The sequence below is a fragment of the Taudactylus pleione genome, unplaced genomic scaffold, assembly GCF_031769625.1.
Source record: "Taudactylus pleione unplaced genomic scaffold, aTauple2 ptg000536l, whole genome shotgun sequence".
Lineage (NCBI taxonomy): Eukaryota > Metazoa > Chordata > Amphibia > Anura > Myobatrachidae > Taudactylus > Taudactylus pleione.
Window position 1 is genome coordinate 1753051 of NW_028284938.1, and position 21799 is coordinate 1774849.

The window sequence follows — 21799 nt, forward strand, 5'->3', positions numbered from 1 at the left end:
GGAACGCGCGTCGTCATTATCGTTCATCGTTTTTGTGTTAAAAATGGACGATAAAGTGGACGACTGAACGATAACGATATCGTTATCGTTCAGTTGTCCACTTTAATCGCCCAGTGTGTACGCACCTTAACACTTTTTAACCTCGGCCAATGTAATAGAGACCGAAAACATACAAACTCACATGTTCTTAGAATCAAAAACTCACACGATTTAAACTCTCAACCAGATGTTTTCCCATTTTGAAGATTAAACTTGACCAATGTGAGTGGTTACTGCTAAACCCTCACATTTTGTAAACTCTGTAGTGTAGACAGTCATAATATTGATAGTCAAAATCTCCACATACTGTAACTAAAATTAGAACTAGTGGTAACCAGTAAACAGTGAGCCTGTCATATCAGACTGATTGCAATTAGCAACGCAGATGATACTACCCTCCAGTGTAATGCTAATTGCAATGAAACAGTTGCAATAGGGCATGCTGGCATGTATAGTTCCACATCAACATACATTGACTGCCGCAGCTACTAAACCCTATCATGGTAGTGCTCCTGTTAGGGTCTGCTCAAACAGTGGCAGGGCATGATGGCAACACACATTAAATGCAGCTGATGCTATTTTCGTTGATAGTAGCTCTAAATAAACATAGACATGCAAATATAGACATGCATATATTACCAATGCCAACATTTTAACTCTATATTCTGAAATGGTAAAAATGCTAATTGCAATCAGGCTGTTGATATTAGCATATTAGAACAACACATTATATCGACATTATGGTGTCTTTGTGTTTTAAATTTCTGAATTCTGACTAAGAAATGTACCCCAACCCAATGGCAAGGTATAGAGTAAAGTATTAGTCATTTAACCGTTTGTTTTCTGCTCCCTGTAGAATAAGTGCTTGCTTCTCTTCCTCAAGGTCTGGTCTTTCTCGAGCAACGACAATTCCCAAGAGTTGATCCTGCATCCCTTCAGGAGTGATCATAAAATTCAGCAAGGTGACCTGTATGATTTTAATAACATTGAAACACAAATATTTACTAATTTTTTCCAACTTAATAGAGCAACAAAATAAAACCTTGGTTTAAAGCATGTTTGACCTTTCAATAGCGTATTTCTAATTTATTCAAAAAGAGCATAGCATTTAAATGTGAACTTTAAAGCAAGATAAGAATCAGGCAAATACACACAGTAAATAAGAAGGTGCATAATAAACATAAAGCTCAATCACTTTTTTATACAGCGGTACAATTTATAACAAATTATTAGGAAATATATTTTCCCAGGTGGCGATTGACAAACAAAATTTCTGCCAAATAGCTAATTTACTAAAAATATCATTAGAATGGAATGCAAATAAGTAGAAGAAACAGATCTATTTAACTACAAATATCCCCTTAACTGATGTAAATAATGGTATTGACTTTCACTCACTATCCCATATTTTAAATCATGTATGAAATTATTATTTTCTCTAAGGCAATTCAATCAAATACAGATTTACTTCTTATGCTTAAAAAATACATAATCTAAACTGACCTTGACAGAGGTTTCCGGTAAATAGTGAGGATTCCTCAATTTAGTTGTAATGTAGAAGCGGAAATCAGGAGCATACTCAATAGTGGAATCACCAAGCCGAATGCATACACTACCTCCCTGTTTAAATGTCTGCTTTAGCAGAAGCGGCTCTAGAATAGGATCTAATTCTTCTCCAACATTCTCCAGTAACACTAAAAAAGGGTAAAGTTGAGTAATGACAGAAAATAAACAGATAAAATCCAACTTGACAAATTAGACTTAATAAGTTAAATAAGATACATAGTGGTACAGTTTTTTATCATTTAATACATTCCTTGATTTACTAGCAGACCTGAAAACTGAATGTCATTCTAGAGCATATCTACAATTCATATTTCACTTTGATATTCTATAACATGACTACTAAATCAATTAAAGTGAAAAAATATGGTCCTATTATAGATATCAGACTCTAGAGATGATGTTGTGGCGGGAGTACAATTATAGTGTTATAGTCTTTCTGATGGTACAGGTTGAGTCTCCCATATCCAAAATGCTTGGGACCAGGGGTATTTTGAATAACAGAATATTCCGTATTTTGGAATAATTGCATACCATAATGTTATATCTTGGGAATAGGACCCAAATATACACACAGAATGCATTTATGTGTTATATACAACTTATACAAACAGCCTGCAGGTAATTTTATACAATATATTCAATAATTTGTGGCTCAAAAAAGTTTGTGTACAGAAATGAAATTAATTTATGTTACATATATACCTTATACACACAGCCTGAAGGTAATTTTATACAATATTTTTAACCATTTATGCCTTAGACAAAGTTTGTGTACATTAAACCATCAAAAGTCAAAGCTTTGATTATCTCAGCCATGCCAAAAAAATTCTGTATTTCGGAATATTCCGTATTTCACGATATTTGGATATGGGAGACTCAACCTGGTTGATACTGTATTTACAGAAATCTTCTAAGTAGCCAGGCTTGGACTTGGGCTCCGGGGATTCGGGGATTTCCCCGGTGGGCCCCGATGTTTAATAGCCACGCCCTCTTTTGCGAGTGGGCGTGGTCTAGACCAGGTCGCATGCAGGGTTTATTTTATAGCAGGCTGTTTAGGTTACTGACCCGGCTGCTGATCGCTGACCCCCCCTTCCCTGCACTGGGCTGTCTTACATCACCTGCAGCGGCATTCCGCGCTGTTCACTACTTTGTTTATAGTCTTGCCTGCAGAGTCCCGTCTGGTGTAAGCTGCTGCCCCTCCCCCAGGACCATCCACCAATGAGGTAGGTTTGTCTCTTCTAGACACACCCGCCTCTCCTCTCTCTGCACGGACTCCTGTGGCTGTGGCTTCCTCCTCCCTGCACAGCACTCTGACATTACAGAGAGTGTGAGGCTGGCTGGAAGCTGCTTTATATAGTAGTGTGCAGCATGGATTGCTTCATGTCTCCTTGCACTTGCAGCAAATGTCTCTCTCCAGTCACCTGCCATGAGAATGGCTTCAGGTAACATAGGACAATAAAAAAAGTTAATAAGTGCAACACCCCAAACCCCCCCCCCCAATCCACTACACATGTCCATTTTCTCTGCATCCCAATCCTTGGAATCCTCCTCATCTCTGGAATGTAACAGACCCTCTTGTCTTGTAACCCTCTCCCTGCCAGCCTCCTATTCCATGTACAGTATAGATTTTATTCCTGCTAAAAAATAGATTAAATATACTAGGTATGTATATAGAATATACACTATATATGTATGTATACTATGTAGGTGTATACTATGTATATGTATGCATAGGGCAGCACAGACGGTGTAATGGTTAGCATTACTGCCTCACAGCACTGAGGTCATGGGTTCAATTCCCACCATGGCCCTAACTGTGCGGAGTTTGTATATTCTCCCTGTGCTTGCGTGGGTTTCCTCCGGGTACTCCGGTTTCCTCCCACACTCCAAAAATATACTGGTAGGTTAATTGGCACACAGAAAATATTAACCCTAGTGTGTAAGTGTGTGAGCATGTGTTAGGGAATATAGATTGTAAGCTCCAATGGGGCAGGGACTGATGTGAATGGCCAAATATTCTTTGTAAAGTGCTGCGGAATATGTGTGCGCTATATAAATAACTGGTAATAATAATAATAATGTATGCTATGTGTATGTATGTATGTGTATGCTATGTATAAGTACAGTATGTATGCATGTCTGTGTATACAATGTATATGTATGTATTATATATGTACAGTATGTGCGTGCATGCATGTTTGTATGTTATGTATGGTTGCATGTCTATGTATACAATGTATATATATACTATATATGTATTCTACGTATAGTTAATTGTGTATACATATATACATGTGTTCTATGTACATGATTGTTTATGTACAGAGGGTCTGATTCAGAGCCGGACGCTATTTGCGGACGGTCGTTCTGATAAAGGGGGTGGCTATTTAAATGAACCGTTCGCTCTTTGCGGTCTGTTGACGCCTCTATGTCTGAACGAGCGAACAAAACATGTCGTGTTTTGAAAAATACGCCCCCTGGCCGCTCGCATCCTACGTCATGTCCGCTATTTAATAGATTAATCGAGTACATCGAAAGGCGAATGAACTGCTCGCTATTCTTGTGGTTGGTTTTTCCTACTGCTATCTTATGAGCAGTTCTGACTATAAAATAACCAAGTGATGTGGTCAATGACGCTGCTGTATTAATTATGCACACCCTTAAAACGCCCGTTTTGACCTTTAAGCACGCCTGCGTTCTGATCTGCACTCCCCGTTTTCAAGCACCTTCCCCTGTTACCACCCACATACGCCTCATTCTGTCACTCAAAATAGCAGGCATTCGCTATTTAGCGAACAAACGATTTTCGGCCGCACTGACTGGTTCGCGCATGCGTATTACAATCCGTACGCATGCGCAGTTGTGCAAACATCGCTCTGAACGAACGGCCGCTTACGAGCGGCTCTTAATGAAGCCCAGTATGTGTACACTATATATATATATATATATATATATATACACACACACTCAGCATATGTGTGTGTGTGTGTTGTGTGTGTGTGTGTGTTAACTATGTATATTATATATAAGCAATAATTGGTGCCCCTTTTATTAGACTACTATAATAAAAGGGTCACCGATTAGTTATACTTTTAGAAAGGGGGCACGGATTATTGCTCATTTAATAAAACAGAGCACAGAATACTATAATAAAAGTGGGCACGGATTATTGGTATTATATTAAAAGTGTCATAGATTATTGCTATTAATGGGGATGACCATACCTACAAAAGGCTGGTCATGGTCACGCCCCTTCAGTGGGCCTCTGTCATTGCATTCCCCTGTGGGCCCTTTATGCCCCAGTCCGACACTGTAAGTAGCTCTCTACATGTCTACCCTTTAGCAGGGGAAGGGCAGCAATAATTGTGTACATGGGGATGGGGAAGTAGGTATTGTACACCAATAGCGTATATCACTGCCACAAACTACTCTAGAAGATATGCACGATACGTCTGCAGGTATGATTACTATTTGACAATCCTTCCACTGCTATTAATTAGTGTTTGAGACATACTGTCTTTTTGTATTTTCCTTAAAGTTAATTTTGTCTTCATCATCTGTTTTTAGGTTTATTTTATTTATAATAATATATATATTTTATTTTATTTATAATATATATACATTTTATTTTATTTCTATATATTTTTTTTTATTTCTATATATATATATATATTTAAAAAAATATATATATGTATATAAAAAATATACACATATCTATATATACATATATATTAGGGATGTGCGCCGACCCCCGTGTTTTGGATGTGTATCTCCTTTGTGTTTTGGATCTGGAATTGATTTTGCCAAAACTGCCTTTACGTGTTTTGGTCTTGGATCTGTATTTTATTTTCAAAAAGTGATAAAAACTTTTTGTTCCTACAGTATTATTAATCTCAATAACATTAATTTCCACTTGTTTCCAGTCAATTTTCACACTATATTGTTCACCAACATAGGTTAAACCAACTCACAAGTATGTTCAATAGAAAACAATACAACACAGAAATTTACTAAAATCGTACGTGAAATATCCTTGCTCAAAACAATTAGTTGTAGTTAACAAGCAGCAAACAAAAAAAAATCCTACACCATGTGTAAATAGATAGCAACAGCAGGCATGAATGCCCCCTATACAACTGCACATGCAAGTCAGATACAGTGTGGGTCGCATACAGTGCGGGTCGGTCACAGTGTGAGTCGGATACAGTGTGGGACAGTGTGGATTGGATACAGTGTAGGTCAGATATAGTGTGGGATACAGTGCGGGTTGGATACAGCGCAGGCCGAATACCGTGTTATACAGTGTGGGTTGAATACAGTGCAGGTCGGATACAGTGCAGGGTACAGTGTGAGTCGGTTACAGTGCGGTTCAGATACAGTGCAGTTTACAGTGCAGGTCAGATACAGTGCGGGATACATAGTGGGTTGGATGCAGTGCAGGTCAGATATAGTGTTGGATACAGTGTGGGTTGGATACAGTGAGAGTCGGTTACAATGCAGGTTGGATACAGTGTGGATCTGATATTGGGGTCAATTCAGCAGATTCCTGATGTTCGGGAATCTGCGCAGGTGCCAGACCCGTTCTGTGCATGTGCAGAATGGGTCTGTGGGCCCGCATGGAGACTGCCAGCAGACTGTCAGTGATTGACAGTCTGCTGGCGTTTGTGGCCGGGGAGGGAGCGGCGATAGCCTCCGTTTCCTGAAACGGAGGCGTGTCACCGCCGTTGGGGGGGAGGAAAGAGGCCAGGATCTCCGTTAGCTGACGGAGATTTCCTGGTCTCTCACTGTAATCTGCAGCGACCGGCTGCGGGACCCCATGGGTAACGCAGCTGACCGATGGTCCGCAGAGTATCTGATGTTGTGTTGGACAATGCAGCTCGGATACATAATGCAGCAGGAGGTGTGATGCCTCCTGCTGCATTACCATAATTGCAAGGATCGCAATTGCAAAGCTGCCTGCGTGCAGCTTTGCAATTGCGGTCCTTGATGAATCTGGCCCATAGTGCGGGATACAGTTTGGGTTGAATGCAGTGCAGGGTACAGTGTGAGTCGGTTACAGTGCTTGTCGCATACAGTGCAGTTTATAGTGCAAGTCGAATACAGTGTGGGTTGAATACAGTGTGGGTCGGATACAGTGTGTTATACAGTGTGGGTTGGATACACCAATAGTGCACTTACTGTGACAGCAGTGTCGGGTGTGCGGGGTGCTGGCAGTGGCCTCAATGCAAGAGTGCAAGTGGTGGCCTCAATGCGAGGGTGCCGGCGGAGTGGCGGTGTAGGCTGTGTGGGGGTGCTGGCAGTGTCCTCAGTGCAGGGTGCCGGCAGAGTGAGGGTGCCAGCGATGTCCTCAGTGCAGGGGTGCTCACAGTGTCGGCAGTGCAGGGGTGCCCTCGGTGTAGGAGTGGCGGCAGTGCGGGGTTGCTGACGGTGTCCTCAGTACATGGGGAGTGCAGGGATGCCAGTGGTGTCCTCAGTGTGAGAGTACCGAAAGTGTCAGCAGTGTGGGGTTGCTGACAGTGTCGTCAGTACGTGGGGCAGCAGTGCAGGGGTGCTGGCAGTGTCCTCAGTGCAGGCTGCCGGCAGAGCGGGGGTGCCAACGGTGTCCTCAGTTTGGAGGTCCTGGTGGTGTCGGCAGTGCATGGGTGCCGGTGGTGTCCACAATGCAGGTTGCCAGCAGTGTCGGCAGCAGGGGTGTCGGCAGAGTGGGGTGTGTTAGTAGCGGGGGGTGCAGCCGGTGTTGGCAGCGGGAGGAGCAGCAATGTCAGGCAAGGGGGACGGGCGGCATCTTCCTACCTTCCTGTGTCAATAGAATTCAATATGCTTAATGCTGATTGGCTGAGAGCTGTGACAGACGGGTCTCTCAGCCAATAAGCATTAAGCCCATTGAATTTAATGGGACTTGTAAAATGGCCGCTCGAGGCAAAACCTCGAGATCAGACAGTGGGATCGCGAGGTTTTGCCTCTATTAGGGATCCGGGGCAGGCAGGGAGATCCGAGCTGTGTCTCGGATCCCCGAAATATATATATATATACACTCACTCACACACACATACATACACACATACATGCATATTGCATAAATATTTATTTATAATAATAAAATTTATTATTTAGCTGTAATATGGTAATGTAGCAGGAGCGTCAATGCCTCCTGCATGCATTACTGATCCCAGCTGCATCCAAGGATGCAGTATCGGATCATCTGTGATCTCTTCTTCCGGGTGAGTGACCATGGGGTCACGCAAGCCGGCCGCCGGAGATGAGTAAAAGAGGCCAGGAAATCTCAGTCAGCCTATGGAGATCCTGGCCTCTCCAATCCCCCCAAAGGTGGCGAAATGCCTCTGTTTTGAGAAACAGAGTCAGCCGCTGCCCCCTCCCCACCAAGAAACGGCACAGTCTGCTCCCGGTGTGCGTGCAGGATCGCAGACCCGTACTACACATGCGCTGTACGGGTCAAGCACATGTGCAGATTCCTGATAATCAGGAACCCGCATGATATCGGTCACTGCATCCACAGCTGAATCACCCTCTGAATCACTCTGCAGACCAACATTGAAGACCATGTCTAGCAGAGTTGCCATCAGGGGGGAATGTCGGGACTGGAGTCCCGCTCCCGGACAGAGTGGCAACATGTGGCTGCTATCAATCTCCTCTGCGGTTTGTAATCTCTGTATGCTAAACTTTGACAGGATTCTTTGACAGGATCAAAGAGTGTGGATTGATTATGCTGTCCGCCACAGTCAATGTATCAAGTGCTGAGCTGCTCATAAGCTTGACAGGCACTCTTGCAAGACTACAGGCCGGCTGCTGTAAGATGAGAGAGTTAATAAAATGCTTATAATGCACACTATTTAATGTCAAAGTTTATTATGTAAACACAGAGGGCTTACTAACTCCATATTTCATGTATGTGGCTGGTTGGAAGAGTGATATAACACAGCACTCTGGACTGTGACAGTGTGTGTATGAAGCCAGACCCTCAGCCCCAGAACCTGTGTAATTTGTCCCGGTTTTATGGGATATGTGACAATGGGCCTGACTCAGTACAGATCGCAACTGCAATCAAATAGCGATTACGCACGCAGTCTCTCTGCGAAGATATGCTAAGGTCTGCGATCGCTATGCCATATGCAGCCTAAGGATGCCCACCTTACCTTACACACATCCGTAATACTTAGCAAGACTGCGAAACCATCGGTAACAGAGTACCATCGCAGCCTCATGCACACTTGCACAAGGTCTGACCTTACTCAGCAATTGCTAACATCATCGCACGCAGTAAGTACACAAGCTGCATATGGCATAGCAGTGACTAAATTATGCACGCCCCTGCAACGGCGTTCAAACGCACTAGCACGCCTGCCTTTCACCGACCACCCCCAAATGGTACTTCCTGTCAATTACTCTTCATTGGTCTGCATAGTCACTGCGATCGCAGTCCCGATCACAGTGGAGTGTTCGCGCACTGCGGTGCATACGCATGCTAAGAACGCAATAATCGGCCAACTGCGTGCATAACCGCAGTTGTAATTGCTGCTGAATCAGGCCCAATGTGGGGCCCTGATGAAGTTCAAACCTGGGCAAAAACCTAATCCTGGTCAAACTACACCACCATGCCAATTGTGGTAGAGCTAGGTACAAAACTCTTGCCGTGCATAAAAGGACAAACAGACACACACTTTCTCGTTTATTATATAGTGTTCATTCTAGCACCCTGCATCTGCCACAACTCATGTAGTTCTGCCTGGGGTGTTAATCTCTGCTCTGGTGCTTCCAGCAAACTCAGCGGAAGCAACAAACTTCTAATATACAGACCAGTGTGTGCTAGAAGCACAAGAGCAGAGTGTGACACCCCAGGTAGGAAAGAAGAACTGCACAAGTTGTGACAGTTGCAGGGTGCTAGAATGAAGACTATTATATACTAGTTGGGATGCCCAGCGTTGCCTAGGTTGAAGACTGGACCCTGCAGCCTTTATTTGTTTACATTGCCCTCGCCTATAACTCTATTCCATTGATCCTGAAAAGGACCCAATTGTTTGCTAACATGCATGCAAACAGTGGCATAACTAACGTGGGTGCAAGGGGTGCGGCAACTATGGTGGCCGAGCTGCCTCTGTGGCCCACCGCTCCCCCTGCACACTGTCACGCACTCAAGTTGGGCCGTACCAGTCAGAGCCGCTGAGGGGGGCCCAGATTTCAGCGGTGTTGATTTGGTGCCGGCCTGCCAGCTGATTGCAGCTGGCACTTCGGAAGGCAGACATGGAGAGACAGTGCCACTGGTTGTGAGGCAATCAGAGCTCGCAGACCGACAGCCAATCAGCAGTGGCGGCTCCTGACTGGCTGACAGTTCGGGAGCTCCGAATGACTTGCGACCTGCGTCAGATTCAAATTGCGCTGGTGCTGTCTGTCCATGTCTGCCGCTGCCTGCCAGTGCACCAGCTGTAATTAGCTAGCAGCCAGATACCAAATCCACACCTGCTGGCTGCTGATAGCACACAGGGGTAGGTGAGAGACTGCTGGAGGGGCACGGGGAGGTGAGTTGCTGTGGGGGTCATAATGTGTAAGGGGCATTACTATATGGCATTATGTTATAAGGGGCATTACTGTGTGACATAATGTGTATGAGGCACTACTATTGTCTGCAATAATGTGTTACAGTATATGGGGCACTACTATTGTGTAGAATAATGTGTTATATGGGGGCACTACTGCTATGTGGCATAATCTGTAACTGGCATTACTGTGTGGTATAATGTGTAAGGGCATTACTGTGTAGTGTAGGGGACATTACTGTGTGGCATAATGTTTAAGGGGCACTACTACTGTGTGGCATGTGTATAAGGAGTACTACTGTGTGGCATAACCTGAATGGGCTCTGTGTGGCATAACATGAATTGGCTCTGTGTGGGGGCAAATATATGTTTTTTTTTTACCTCTGGGGGGGCCTTATTGAGATTTTGCTATGTGGCCCTCAAAGTTCTAGTTACGCCCTTGCATGTTTACACAGAGGGCTGACTAATATATATGGTCACTTTAAAAAGGACTAACTCTAGATTAATATGAACTTGCATGAGTCAAAGTTTGCTCAGACTGAGGTTTAAAGGATACTTTTGTAGCTTTCACACAGGTTTTTGCCAAATTTGGTGGAGCTAGGTCCAAGACTCTGGCCATGCATACAGGACAAACAGACTTGCTTATTTTATATATATATATATATATATATATATATACATACATACAAGAAGAAACACCCTTCTGACGAAGTCCAGCTAAGGGACGAAACGCATAGAGGACATCGTGGCACTTTGACTTTCCCCAGTTGGGAGCATTGAGATTCTTATTGAGATAAGCATTTTGAAGATTATTCTATTGTAATTACGAATTTTACCTTTTATATGTTGTATGTAATAAATGTCTATTATACTGCACCATGAGAGTTCTGTTTCTCTCTTTATATAAATCCATAAACCGATACATGACTATTATGTACTAGCATCCACTGGGAAATTAGCCTGAAGTGGGGAACTCCGCTACAGAAACCTAGGAGCTAATGGTTATACGCATACTATTATAACCTATATGGTACGCGCATTTCATTATTATTTTCACACTCCACATAACCATATGATTACTAAACTATGAGGCGCTGTGTTTTCACCTTTTGTTTTCAAATATATATATATATATATATATATATATATATATATTTATATATATATAAAGTTAAAGGTTTTTCTAAAATGAGTGGTACGAGGCTACAATTTATAAGTTTTACAACAACAAAAACTTGAAGTGTTAGCCATCCCGAGGAAGAATTTATTCATTGCATCATGTAAAAACAAACTGGAGTCCATCCATTGGAAAATGAGGTTCAGCACCTCAAGTCCAGTAGTCCAAAGAGCCTCACGGGCATTGTGGCCAACTGTGGCAACTGACAAAAACTTATCTTGCTTTCACAAGAAAAAACCTATGGCATGCATCATGAGAGGCAAGAACATCCGTGACATCGTGGTTCACACTGAGGGCCTGATTCAGACCTGCACGCGAGTGCTGAGCGCTCGCCAGCAGGTCGATGGTGCCCTAGTGCACATGCGCACGACGGAGAGAGCTCCGTTGTGCGCATGCGTGAGACCCGAATAACGACGGGGTAGCCGTCGTTATGGGTCTCGCACCAAAGGGGGTGTGCTGTCGGTGTTGATTGACAGCACGCCCCCTTTGGTGGGCGTGCCGGGGGCGTGGCTGCCAGACGCAGGCATTCCCATGGGAACGCTAACCGTCTGGGTCCGGCCCCACTGACATCAGTAGTGATGTCAGTGGGAGTGATTTTGGCTCTGATAGAGCCAAAATCACTCCAGGGTCACCCACAGCTATGCGAGCGGCTAGGAGGCTGCTCCAAGTTTAGGTAGGAGGGCCCTGATGCAGAGCGAGCGCTCTGGTCAGAGCGTCCGGCTCTGAATCAGGCCCTAATATCACCGGCTTTCAAGAGACTAGTGTACCTGGCCCTGTTTTTTTGAAAAAGGGACCAGGGTGCTACAGGTGCTTGAACTGCACCACATGCAGACATATGATTACTGGCTCATCTTTCCCACATCCGCATACAGGTGCCAAAATTAACCTTAAACATGTTCTGACGTGTACCACTACACATGTGGTATATGTCATTATTTGCCCCTGCAGACAGTATTATGTGGGGAAAACTTCTAGGTCATTTCGTGAATGCATGGCCCTGCACCGCTCGGCCATACGGTCAGCCTTGACAGAATTTTCATATTTTGGCCTCTGTTCACCACCACAATGGCTTTGAAATGAAACAAACACGATGTGCTTTAACTGCAGACTTTCAGATTTAATTTGAGGGTAATTCCATCCAAATTAGGTGAACGGTGTAGGAATTACAACGGTTTCTATATGTGCCTGCCACTTTTTAAGGGGCCAAAATTAATGGGACTATCAACTAAAAAGCTATTTCATGGACAGGTGTGGCTATTACCTCGTTATTTCATTATCAATTAAGCAGGTAAAAGGTCTGGAGTTGATTCTAGGTGTGACATTTGCATTTGGAATCAGTTGCTGTCAACTCTCAATATGAGATCCAAAGAGTTGTCACTATCAGTGAAGCAAGCCATCATTAGGCTGAAAAATCAAAACAAACCCATCAGAGAGATAGCAAAAACATTAGGTGTTGCCAAATCAACTGTTTGGAACATTCTTAAAAAGAAAGAACGCACCGGAGAGCTCAGCAACACCAAAAGACCCGTAAGACCACGGAAAACAACTGTGGTGGATGACTAAAGAAGTATTTCCCTGGTAAAGTAAAACCCCTTCACAACAGTTAGCCAATTCAAGAACACTCTCCAGGAGGTAGGTGTATATGTGTCAAAGTCAACAATCAAGAGAAGACTTCACAAGAGTGAATATAGAGGGTTTACCACAAGATGTAAACCATTGGTGAGCCACAAAAACAGGAAGACCAGATTAGAGTTTGCCAAACAACATCTAAAAAAGCCATTACAGTTCTGGAACAACATCCTATGGACAGATGAGACAAAGATCAACTAGTACCAGAGTGATGGGAAGAGAAGAGTATGGAGAAGGAAAGGAACTGTTCATGATCCAAAACATACCACCTCATCAGTGAAGCATGGTGGTGGTAGTGTCATGGCGTGGGCATGTATGGCTGCCAATGGAACTGGTTCCCTTGTATTTATTGATGATGTGACTGCTGACAAAAGCAGCAGAATGAATTCTGAAGTGTTTCGGGCAATATTATATGCTCATATTCAGTCAAATGCTTCAGAACTCATTGGACGCGCTTCACAATGCAGATGGACAATGACCCGAAGCATACTGCAAAAGCAACCAAAGAGTTTTTTTAAGGCTAAAAAGTGGAATGTTATGCAATGGCCAAGTCAATCCCCTGACCTGAATCCAATTGAGCATGCATTTCACTTGATGAAGACAAAACTGAAGGGAAAATGCCCCAAGAACAAGCAAGAACACAAGACCTTTGCAGTAGAGGCCTGGCAGAGCATCACCAGGGATGAAACCCAGCGTCTGGTGATGTCTATGCATTCCAGACTTCAGGCTGTAATTGCCTGCAAAGGATTTGCAACAAAGTATTAAAAAGTGAAAGTTAGATTTAGGATTGTTTAGTTTGTCCCATTACTTTTGGCCCCTTAAAAAGTGGGAGGCACATATAGAAACCGCTGTAATTCCTACACCGTTCACCTGATTTGGATGTAATTACCCTCAAATTAAATCTGAAAGTCTGCAGTTAAAGCACATCTTGTTTGTCTCATTTCAAAGCCATTGTGGTGGTGAACAGAGGCCAAAATATGAAAATTCTGTCAATGTCCCAATATCTATGCACCTGACTGTATGTATATATATATATATATATATATTCTCCTACATACCATTGCTGCTGTTAGTAATGTGGACTATTATATTGGTAGTATGTCTTTATTAGTTAATATGGTCGCAGGAGAAATTTTCAGTATTGCCCATGTTGTTGTTTTACAACACCAGTGTGGCCGGTGAGACAGTACACCCGCCTGGCGTCGCGTTGCTATAGCAACCGCGCACACAGTGCGAGTGACGTCATTGACAGGGGACGCCCTGGCTGACGGTCCACGTGAGCCGCCGGATGTGTTCCTGCCCCCGGCTGTACTCGGCTGTAAGAGTTCTTCTGTATTAAGGTAAGATGTTTTATATGTAACCTTCTTGATTGTATTCCTTGACAAAAGTGCCAATAGGCTCTGAAACGTTGGATATTTAATACATGTTTTTTTGACTCTTTCAAACCTCTGAGTGCCGCTGTATTTCTTCTTGTATATATTGGTTCTCATCACAGAAGACACCGGAGTCTGTGATATTTATTACTTGGAGTGCCAGATTATATAATTTTTTATTATTATTATTATTATTATTATTATTATTATTATTATTATTTTTCAGTCATGTAATTTAAGTAACATTGTCTCCTGGGAAAATATGTATACAATTAATTACGTCAAAAATATTGACACTTTGCTATCTGCCATTGTATAACTTGTGCATTTTTTAAACCAAGAACTGCATCAAGAATATTTTTTAATGAATACATAAAATGCAGTGCTTTACAAAACAATTAAAGGAGCTAATTAAGAGAATTTTCCACAAATGAGTCTTTGAACATGCAGATTTTACCACCTGCTGTTAATACAGCAATTACAGTTTTAATGTGATTAATGATCAGTAGAAAACGAAGGCAAGAATTGCACCACACATTTTAGAAAAACTACATTTAACTCTTTATCTTCTGAGTACTGACACACAGTAAATTTAGTGCTTGAAACCTACCTGGGGTCCCAAACTGGATGCAGTTCTCCAGCGTCCTCACAAAGTCAGGGTCACTTAGTTTAATGATATGTAAGCTGTTGGCCTTTTCCATATTCTTCACCCATTTATTTGCCTGACCTTGTGGATCAATCATCAAAGGCCAGCGCCTTGCGTTCCTGTAATTGCATTCATGTAAATACTTAACATCGTTTATTTATACATTATACATACTAAGTATGCAGTCTTCAACGTTATTTATTGAATGTGTAATCTCTCAACTCAATCTAACCAAAATCATGAATAATTCAAATAAAGATAAAGTTGATAAACAAACTATTTATTTTGTAACAAACGACAAGATGCACATTATCAGGTGACATCTTCAACAATGAACTTTAACAAAGTGAAAATTGAAATATAATTGTCAGAGTGGCAACTGTTGGCCAGCAATAGCAGGATTTTATCCACTGTAATGAAACATTTTGGAATGGAAATAATTGTAATTCTTTAACATTCCTTTGGAATACCAGTTATACATATTTTAGTATGAGCTCACCGAAAATATATTACATAGAAAATGTAACATATTACCGAGGAAATCAACTGAAGTCAACTAAAAGTAGTATTTACTTAGACAATAGATGAAAAGTATTTGTTTTGTTTAACAGAATGTAAAATGTGTAATTTTAAGAGCTGTTTAAAAGCATTTTAAAAGGGGTTTATGATTACATGAAGTATAGCTAATAGGGTACAATTAATACTGCAAACTTATTTGTGTCATACTGAATTGTGACCTAGGATTTTACTAAAAGTATATTATTTTTTTATGTAGGTACTAACATATTACAGTGTACAGCAGCACTGACATATTACAGTGTACAGCAGCACTAACATATTACAGTGTACAGCAGCACTAACATATTACAGTGTACAGCAGCACTGACATATTACAGTGTACAGCAGCACTGACATATTACAGTGTACAGCAGCACTGACATATTACATTGTACAGCAGCACTGACATATTACAGTGTACAGCAGCACTAACATATTACAGTGTACAGCAGCACTAACATATTACAGTGTACAGCAGCACTAACATATTACAGTGTACAGCAGCACTAACATATTACAGTGTACAGCAGCACTGACATATTACAGTGTACAGCAGCACTGACATATTACAGTGTACAGCAGCACTAACATATTACAGTGTACAGCAGCACTAACATATTACAGTGTACAGCAGCACTGACATATTACAGTGTACAGCAGCACTGTACATTGAGGGGACAAACGCATTACATATAATGATATAAAATATAAGGTAAATATTGCCCTGTTCAAACAATCACTGGGAAAGTGGCAGCTGTCAGGCCTCAGGGTGCGTAGGGCATTGCAGTAGCTAATTTATGCACACCCCTGCAACGGCATGCAAACGCACTGGCACGCCTGCGTTTCCCCGAACACCCGCCCCCCCCCCACACCCCCCGTCACCACCCACAAACGGTGCTTCCTGTCAATCACTCTGTGAGGGGTCTGCGTAGCCTCTGGGAATGCAGTACCGATCACAATAGCTAGTTCGCAATCGCATACGCATGCACAGAGAACAACAAGCTGCCGATTGCATGCAAGTTAGCAACTGCGATCCTTACTGATTCAGGCCCAAAGTCCCAACATTCCAGGATCTGGCCAACAGCAACAGAGATTTGGAGAAAGTTGTAATATATGGCCCACTAACTGACAGCACTTTATTGTTATGTATACTTGTGGCAAGAGCTCACATATTTGAAATTATGCTTTATTTAGGCAGGGCACGTCCCTGGGGGACTTTACACACCCCCTATGAATACTTTACCTGTATGATTTCCTCTACGAGACCAGCCTGTAGAGAAGCAGATTGTAGGTGATGGGGGCGGGGCTGGGCGATTCACATCATTAGGCCCTGCCCCTCTGTGGCAAAATAACAAGATTAATGCATATTTAAATAGGGGACGGGGCAAACTAAGTGATTATCATAGAATTGCGTTATTAAACCCCACTTCCTCCTCGCAGACCCACCGATTCCAGGTAAGTTTCTCAGCATTTTGCCCACTACTCTAGGAAGTGAGTGGGATGTGGGAAAAGTGCCTACTCTTCTGTGAGTGTGGGGGGCTACCTGAAAAATCGGGAGCCTCCCGCACGTTTTGGGAGAGTAGGCAAGTAAGCTCCTATATGACTTGGCTACACCTAGGCCCTGATTCAGACCCACTCGCAGCCGCTGGGTCTGTGGGCGTTTTTTTTTCTCCGGCTACTCGCAAAGCTGTGGGAGACCACCCACAGATTGTGCAAGTGGCCAGGAGACCACCGCGATCATCGCGACCATCGGCCTTGCGACAAGACCCTGCGGTAGGGTCTAGGCTGTCACAAGGCCGGGTGGACTCCCTGCTCTAATAGTAGTGATGTCAGTTTGCCTGCCCAACAAATGTCAGGCGTTCCTAAGGGAATGCCTGCATTTGTCCAACCACCCCCCCTACCCGCCCGCAAAAGAGGGCGAGCTGTCACTCACCATCGACAGCTGACCCGTCTTGTTGCGAGCCCCGTAGCAACTGAACTTCAGTCGCTCAGCGGGGCTCGCGCACGCCAGACGCGGTGCATGCGCAGTGCGCAAACATCGGGCCGCTTGCGAGCGGCTCTGAATGAGCTCCCTAGTGTACAGTGACCACATCCCATTTACCATAAACTGTCCCTTCCGACCCTCTGTCCTGTACTAGGGTATGTCAGGATCTGTGTCTTGTTTGGGCTCTGGACTGGGATGGGACCCCTAGGCAAAACTGGTTAGGGCTGGTAGGGCTTGAAAAAACAAAGTTAAGTGGTTTAATAATTTTCTTCATACAGAAGTTAATCTAGAGAATTGAAACTGAACTGAAATGGAATCAGAAGGAGACATTAAAGCTGAGAGTAACTGATATCCTGCCCGGTAAATGGAAGCAGACACTTGCTGAAGAATCTTGTAATCAAGTGTAACAGGAGTGCTCTCTGCTAGTGAAGTAACTGTGCACACTGGTGAAGTTTGCCACTTTGCTGGTGATGGGAAATGCACAGAAAGGTGTAGGTTGCACACTCTGCAGGTTAAGAGTAGGAATGCACACAGGTAATGAAGGTGCACTCTGCAGGCTGTGATTGTTAAGGTGCCCACACACATAGCGATGTGCTCACGATCTGACATCGTGTATGATTTCCCTTGAACTCTCCTCGGGCATCTCCCCAGCAGTCCTACACACGATTTGGAGTAAAAAGCATCCAATCTGACTCTGATCTATCGTGCATCTTAACTTTTTTTTATTTTTTTCCAGTGCATTGTGTCCGAGATTGTCAGATCTGCCCTACTGCACAGCAGATCTGACGATGCGATGTGCGACCAGCGGGGACGCGCATCGCATCGTGATTGTGAGTGGGGACTCACAATTTACTCTCAATTTGGCCATATTTTACATGTTCTGTCGTTTAATGTGTCGGAATCGGCCAGATCGGGTAAAATATTGCTATGTGTGTGGCCAGCTTTAGTGCAAACAGATCCAGTATGGAGATGTTCAGCAGTCATGCACACAGATGCTGGATATGCACTCTGCAGGCTGTGATTGTTAGTGCACACAGATACTGGATATGCACTCTGCAGCTGTGATTGTTAGTGCACACAGATACTGGATATGCACTCTGCAGCTGTGATTGTTAGTGCACACAGATACATGATATGCACTCTGCAGCTGTGATTGTTAGTGCACACAGATACTGGATATGCACTCTGCAGCTGTGATTGTTAGTGCACACAGATACATGATATGCACTCTGCAGGCTGTGAGTCATAGTGCACGCAGGTACTGGATATGGAGATGTTCAGCAGTCATGCACACAAGTAACGGAGGTGCACTCTGCAGGCTGTTTGTTAGTGCACACAGCAGGGTCGTATCTATAATGGGTGCAGGGTGTGTGGTGCACACGGGCCCCTGGTTCCAGGTGGGCCCACACCGCACACCCTGCACCCATATAGTCTTTATACTTACCTGTCCAACGTTTGCAGAGCAGCAAAAATCACTGGGAAAATGGTGGTGGCCATTTTCCTGGTGACTCGCGCATGAGCATTACTGATGTCCCCGGGAAAACGGTGCGGGCAACATTTTCCCAGAATCTACTTTACTGCACCCGCCGTGGCACCACTAGAGACAGGATGGGGCCTGCACTGAGTCTGCACATGGGCCCACTCCTCTCTTAAAACGCCCCTAGTCTGGAAACTGCACAGGTCAGCAGAGGTTAATTGCACTGGCTTACAGGCTGGAGTTGATTAGCAGCATGGAACAGCACCGAATTGTAGGCAGATGCAAGTGAGGGGAAACTGAAGCAGGGAACTGGAAACCTATGAACACAGAACTAGAGCGTACACAATGGAGTGTACACCAAATGGTAGATACTCATACAGCAATCAACCAGGAATCAGGAAATAGAGTAGCTTACAATGGAACTGAGCCGAGAACAGGTAAGGTACAAGTTGTGCTGGCAATGAGCAGGTGCATCTAAGTGGTTTAACTACGAATGTAATTGGTGGCTCTGGTCAGGTGGAAGCTGTGATTAGGAAAAACCAGAGTCAGCTGATCAATCCAACATAGTGGTGCTCACGGTACGCTGAACCCTGGAATAGGCCCCAAGTATAGACATGTGCAGAAGCTGGCACAGAGGGTCCTCCTTCAGTACTTCCTCCCCTGCCAGGTCATGGGCTACCTCATCCCCCCTACCTCCGGGACATACACTACTCACCTGGACGCCTAGGTGAGTAGTCTATGTGCCGGTGCGTGGGGGGATGGAGTAGTCCATGACCTGGTGGATGGGAAAGTGCCGGAATGGCACCAGCTGTGCCCACTTCTGTGCACCCCTATGACAACAAGTCGAGATGCCGGCGCCGGGATTCTGACTGCATGTCCAATGACAGGGTTAGCTCATACATGGAGTTGCTACTGATTTAATATTTGGGCTAGTATGGGGAAGAAGACCTAGAGTAAAGTGTTCATTATACCAGGAGACAGGTCCCAGCTCCTCCAGAGACTGTGCCCCTCCATAGACCCCCCCCCCCCCCCATTTAGGGCTGCTTTCCTGGGCTGGTCTTTAATCCCAATCCGCCACTGTGCATAGCATATTAATTCCAAATACATAACCAATTACAAGAACTGCCTACATATAGTTAATGTAGTTTGCCCTGTGAAAACAATGTTAAAGATTTTAAAAATATACAATGAATCAATTTGTTTCACATTGGTAAATAATATATATGGTAATAGTACAATTAAAGTCATAACTTAAAATAAATAACCTGAATAAGCCTCTTGAAATATCTTTTCACTTGGAAACAGATTGAATAAAGGCATGCTGCCAAACTTTAAGAAAACCAAACCAGAAGATCATAAGCCTGATTTAGAGATTACATTTAGGGACCAAAATAACACTGGCACAAGGAGAGTAGATTAGTGCCAATGTTATGAACTTCTTCAATCGTAAAATCTTTTATTTCACAGCTCGAAAAGATAAATGAGTATTGCTGCTAGAAGTTAGGTCTATCAATTCCATACTGATACAAAAGGGACACAGATATTTCAATAATAGATTGTAGCTATACTACAGACCAGTACGCCTTACATCAATAGTGGGAAAAATAATGGAAACACTTTTAAAAGAACGAGTTGTGGAATATCTCAAATCCAACAATTTACAGGATTCCAAGCAACATGGATTTCCTGGGGGGAGATCATGCCAAACAAATCTTATTGACTTTTTTGACTGAGTGACAAAAGTAATAGATCATGGGGGGGGCGTAGATGTAGCTTATCTAGACTTTAGTAAGGCTTTTGAAACGATCCCTCATCGCAGAATGATAAACAAACTGGAAGTTTGGGATTGGATTCTATGACTGTTGAATGGATAAGGTCTTGGTTGCAGGATAGGAAAAAGAGAATTGTAGTACATGGAGTGTATTCACTGTAGGGAAAGGTTACCAGTGGAGCACCCCAGGGATCTGTACTTGGGCCAGTGGTTTTTAATATCTATGTTGGTATTGAAGGGATAATATGCCTTTTTGCTGATGACACAAAAGTATGCAACAGGGTAGACACACCAGGAGGGGTAAAACAAATGACTGAGGATCTGAGTAGACTAGAGGAATGGGCAAGAACATGGCAACTACAGTTTACTGTGAAAAAATGCAAAATCATGCACTTGGATCTCAATAACCCAAGGGCTAAATATAGTATCAACGACACTATATTGGAAAATACAGAGGAGGAAAGGGATTTAGGAGTCACCATTTCAGATCATTTGAACATAGGCAAGCAATGCACCAAAGCATTGAAGAAGGCAAGAGGTCATGCACTGAAACTGGAGGGAGGTAGGCTCAGAGGAAATTTAAGGAAAATTTACTTCACAGAAAGGGTAGTGGATAAGTGAAATAGCCTCCAATCAGAGGTGGTTGAAGCTAACACTGTATATATATATATATATATATATATATATATATATTTATTTATTTTTTCAATCATGTATTTGAAGTATTGTCTCCTAAGAAAAATATGTATACAATTAATTATTATTGTATGTATTGAAAGCACAAAGAGGTACGGGAGGTAGTTATAATGTTGACATGTACAATGTCAACATTCAGTTATGATGTCAACATTGAACATGTCGGTATCTACAGAATGTCAATGTGTTCACAATGTCGACATGTGAAATGACAACATTCTGAACAGACCAGCAGCGTAGGGTCAGGTTTAGTGTACTGGAGGGGAGGGTTAGTGTAAGACACTAGGTTTAGAGCTAGGCTACGGGAGGGAAGGGTTAGTGTAAGACACTA

At 43.2% G+C, this 21799-nt stretch overlaps 1 protein-coding gene across 1 annotated transcript in view; it reads right to left on the reverse strand.

The window, feature by feature from the left end:
- DNAH7 (dynein axonemal heavy chain 7) overlaps positions 1-21799 on the reverse strand; it is a 482851-nt gene that overhangs the window by 149721 nt on the left and 311331 nt on the right. The window contains exons 45-47 of the mRNA XM_088451023.1: positions 14947-15101; positions 1543-1733; positions 873-1006 (exon numbers count right to left, since the gene is read on the reverse strand). Coding sequence (XP_088307149.1) covers positions 873-1006; positions 1543-1733; positions 14947-15101 — 480 coding nt within the window. The remainder of the gene's footprint in view (positions 1-872; positions 1007-1542; positions 1734-14946; positions 15102-21799) is intronic.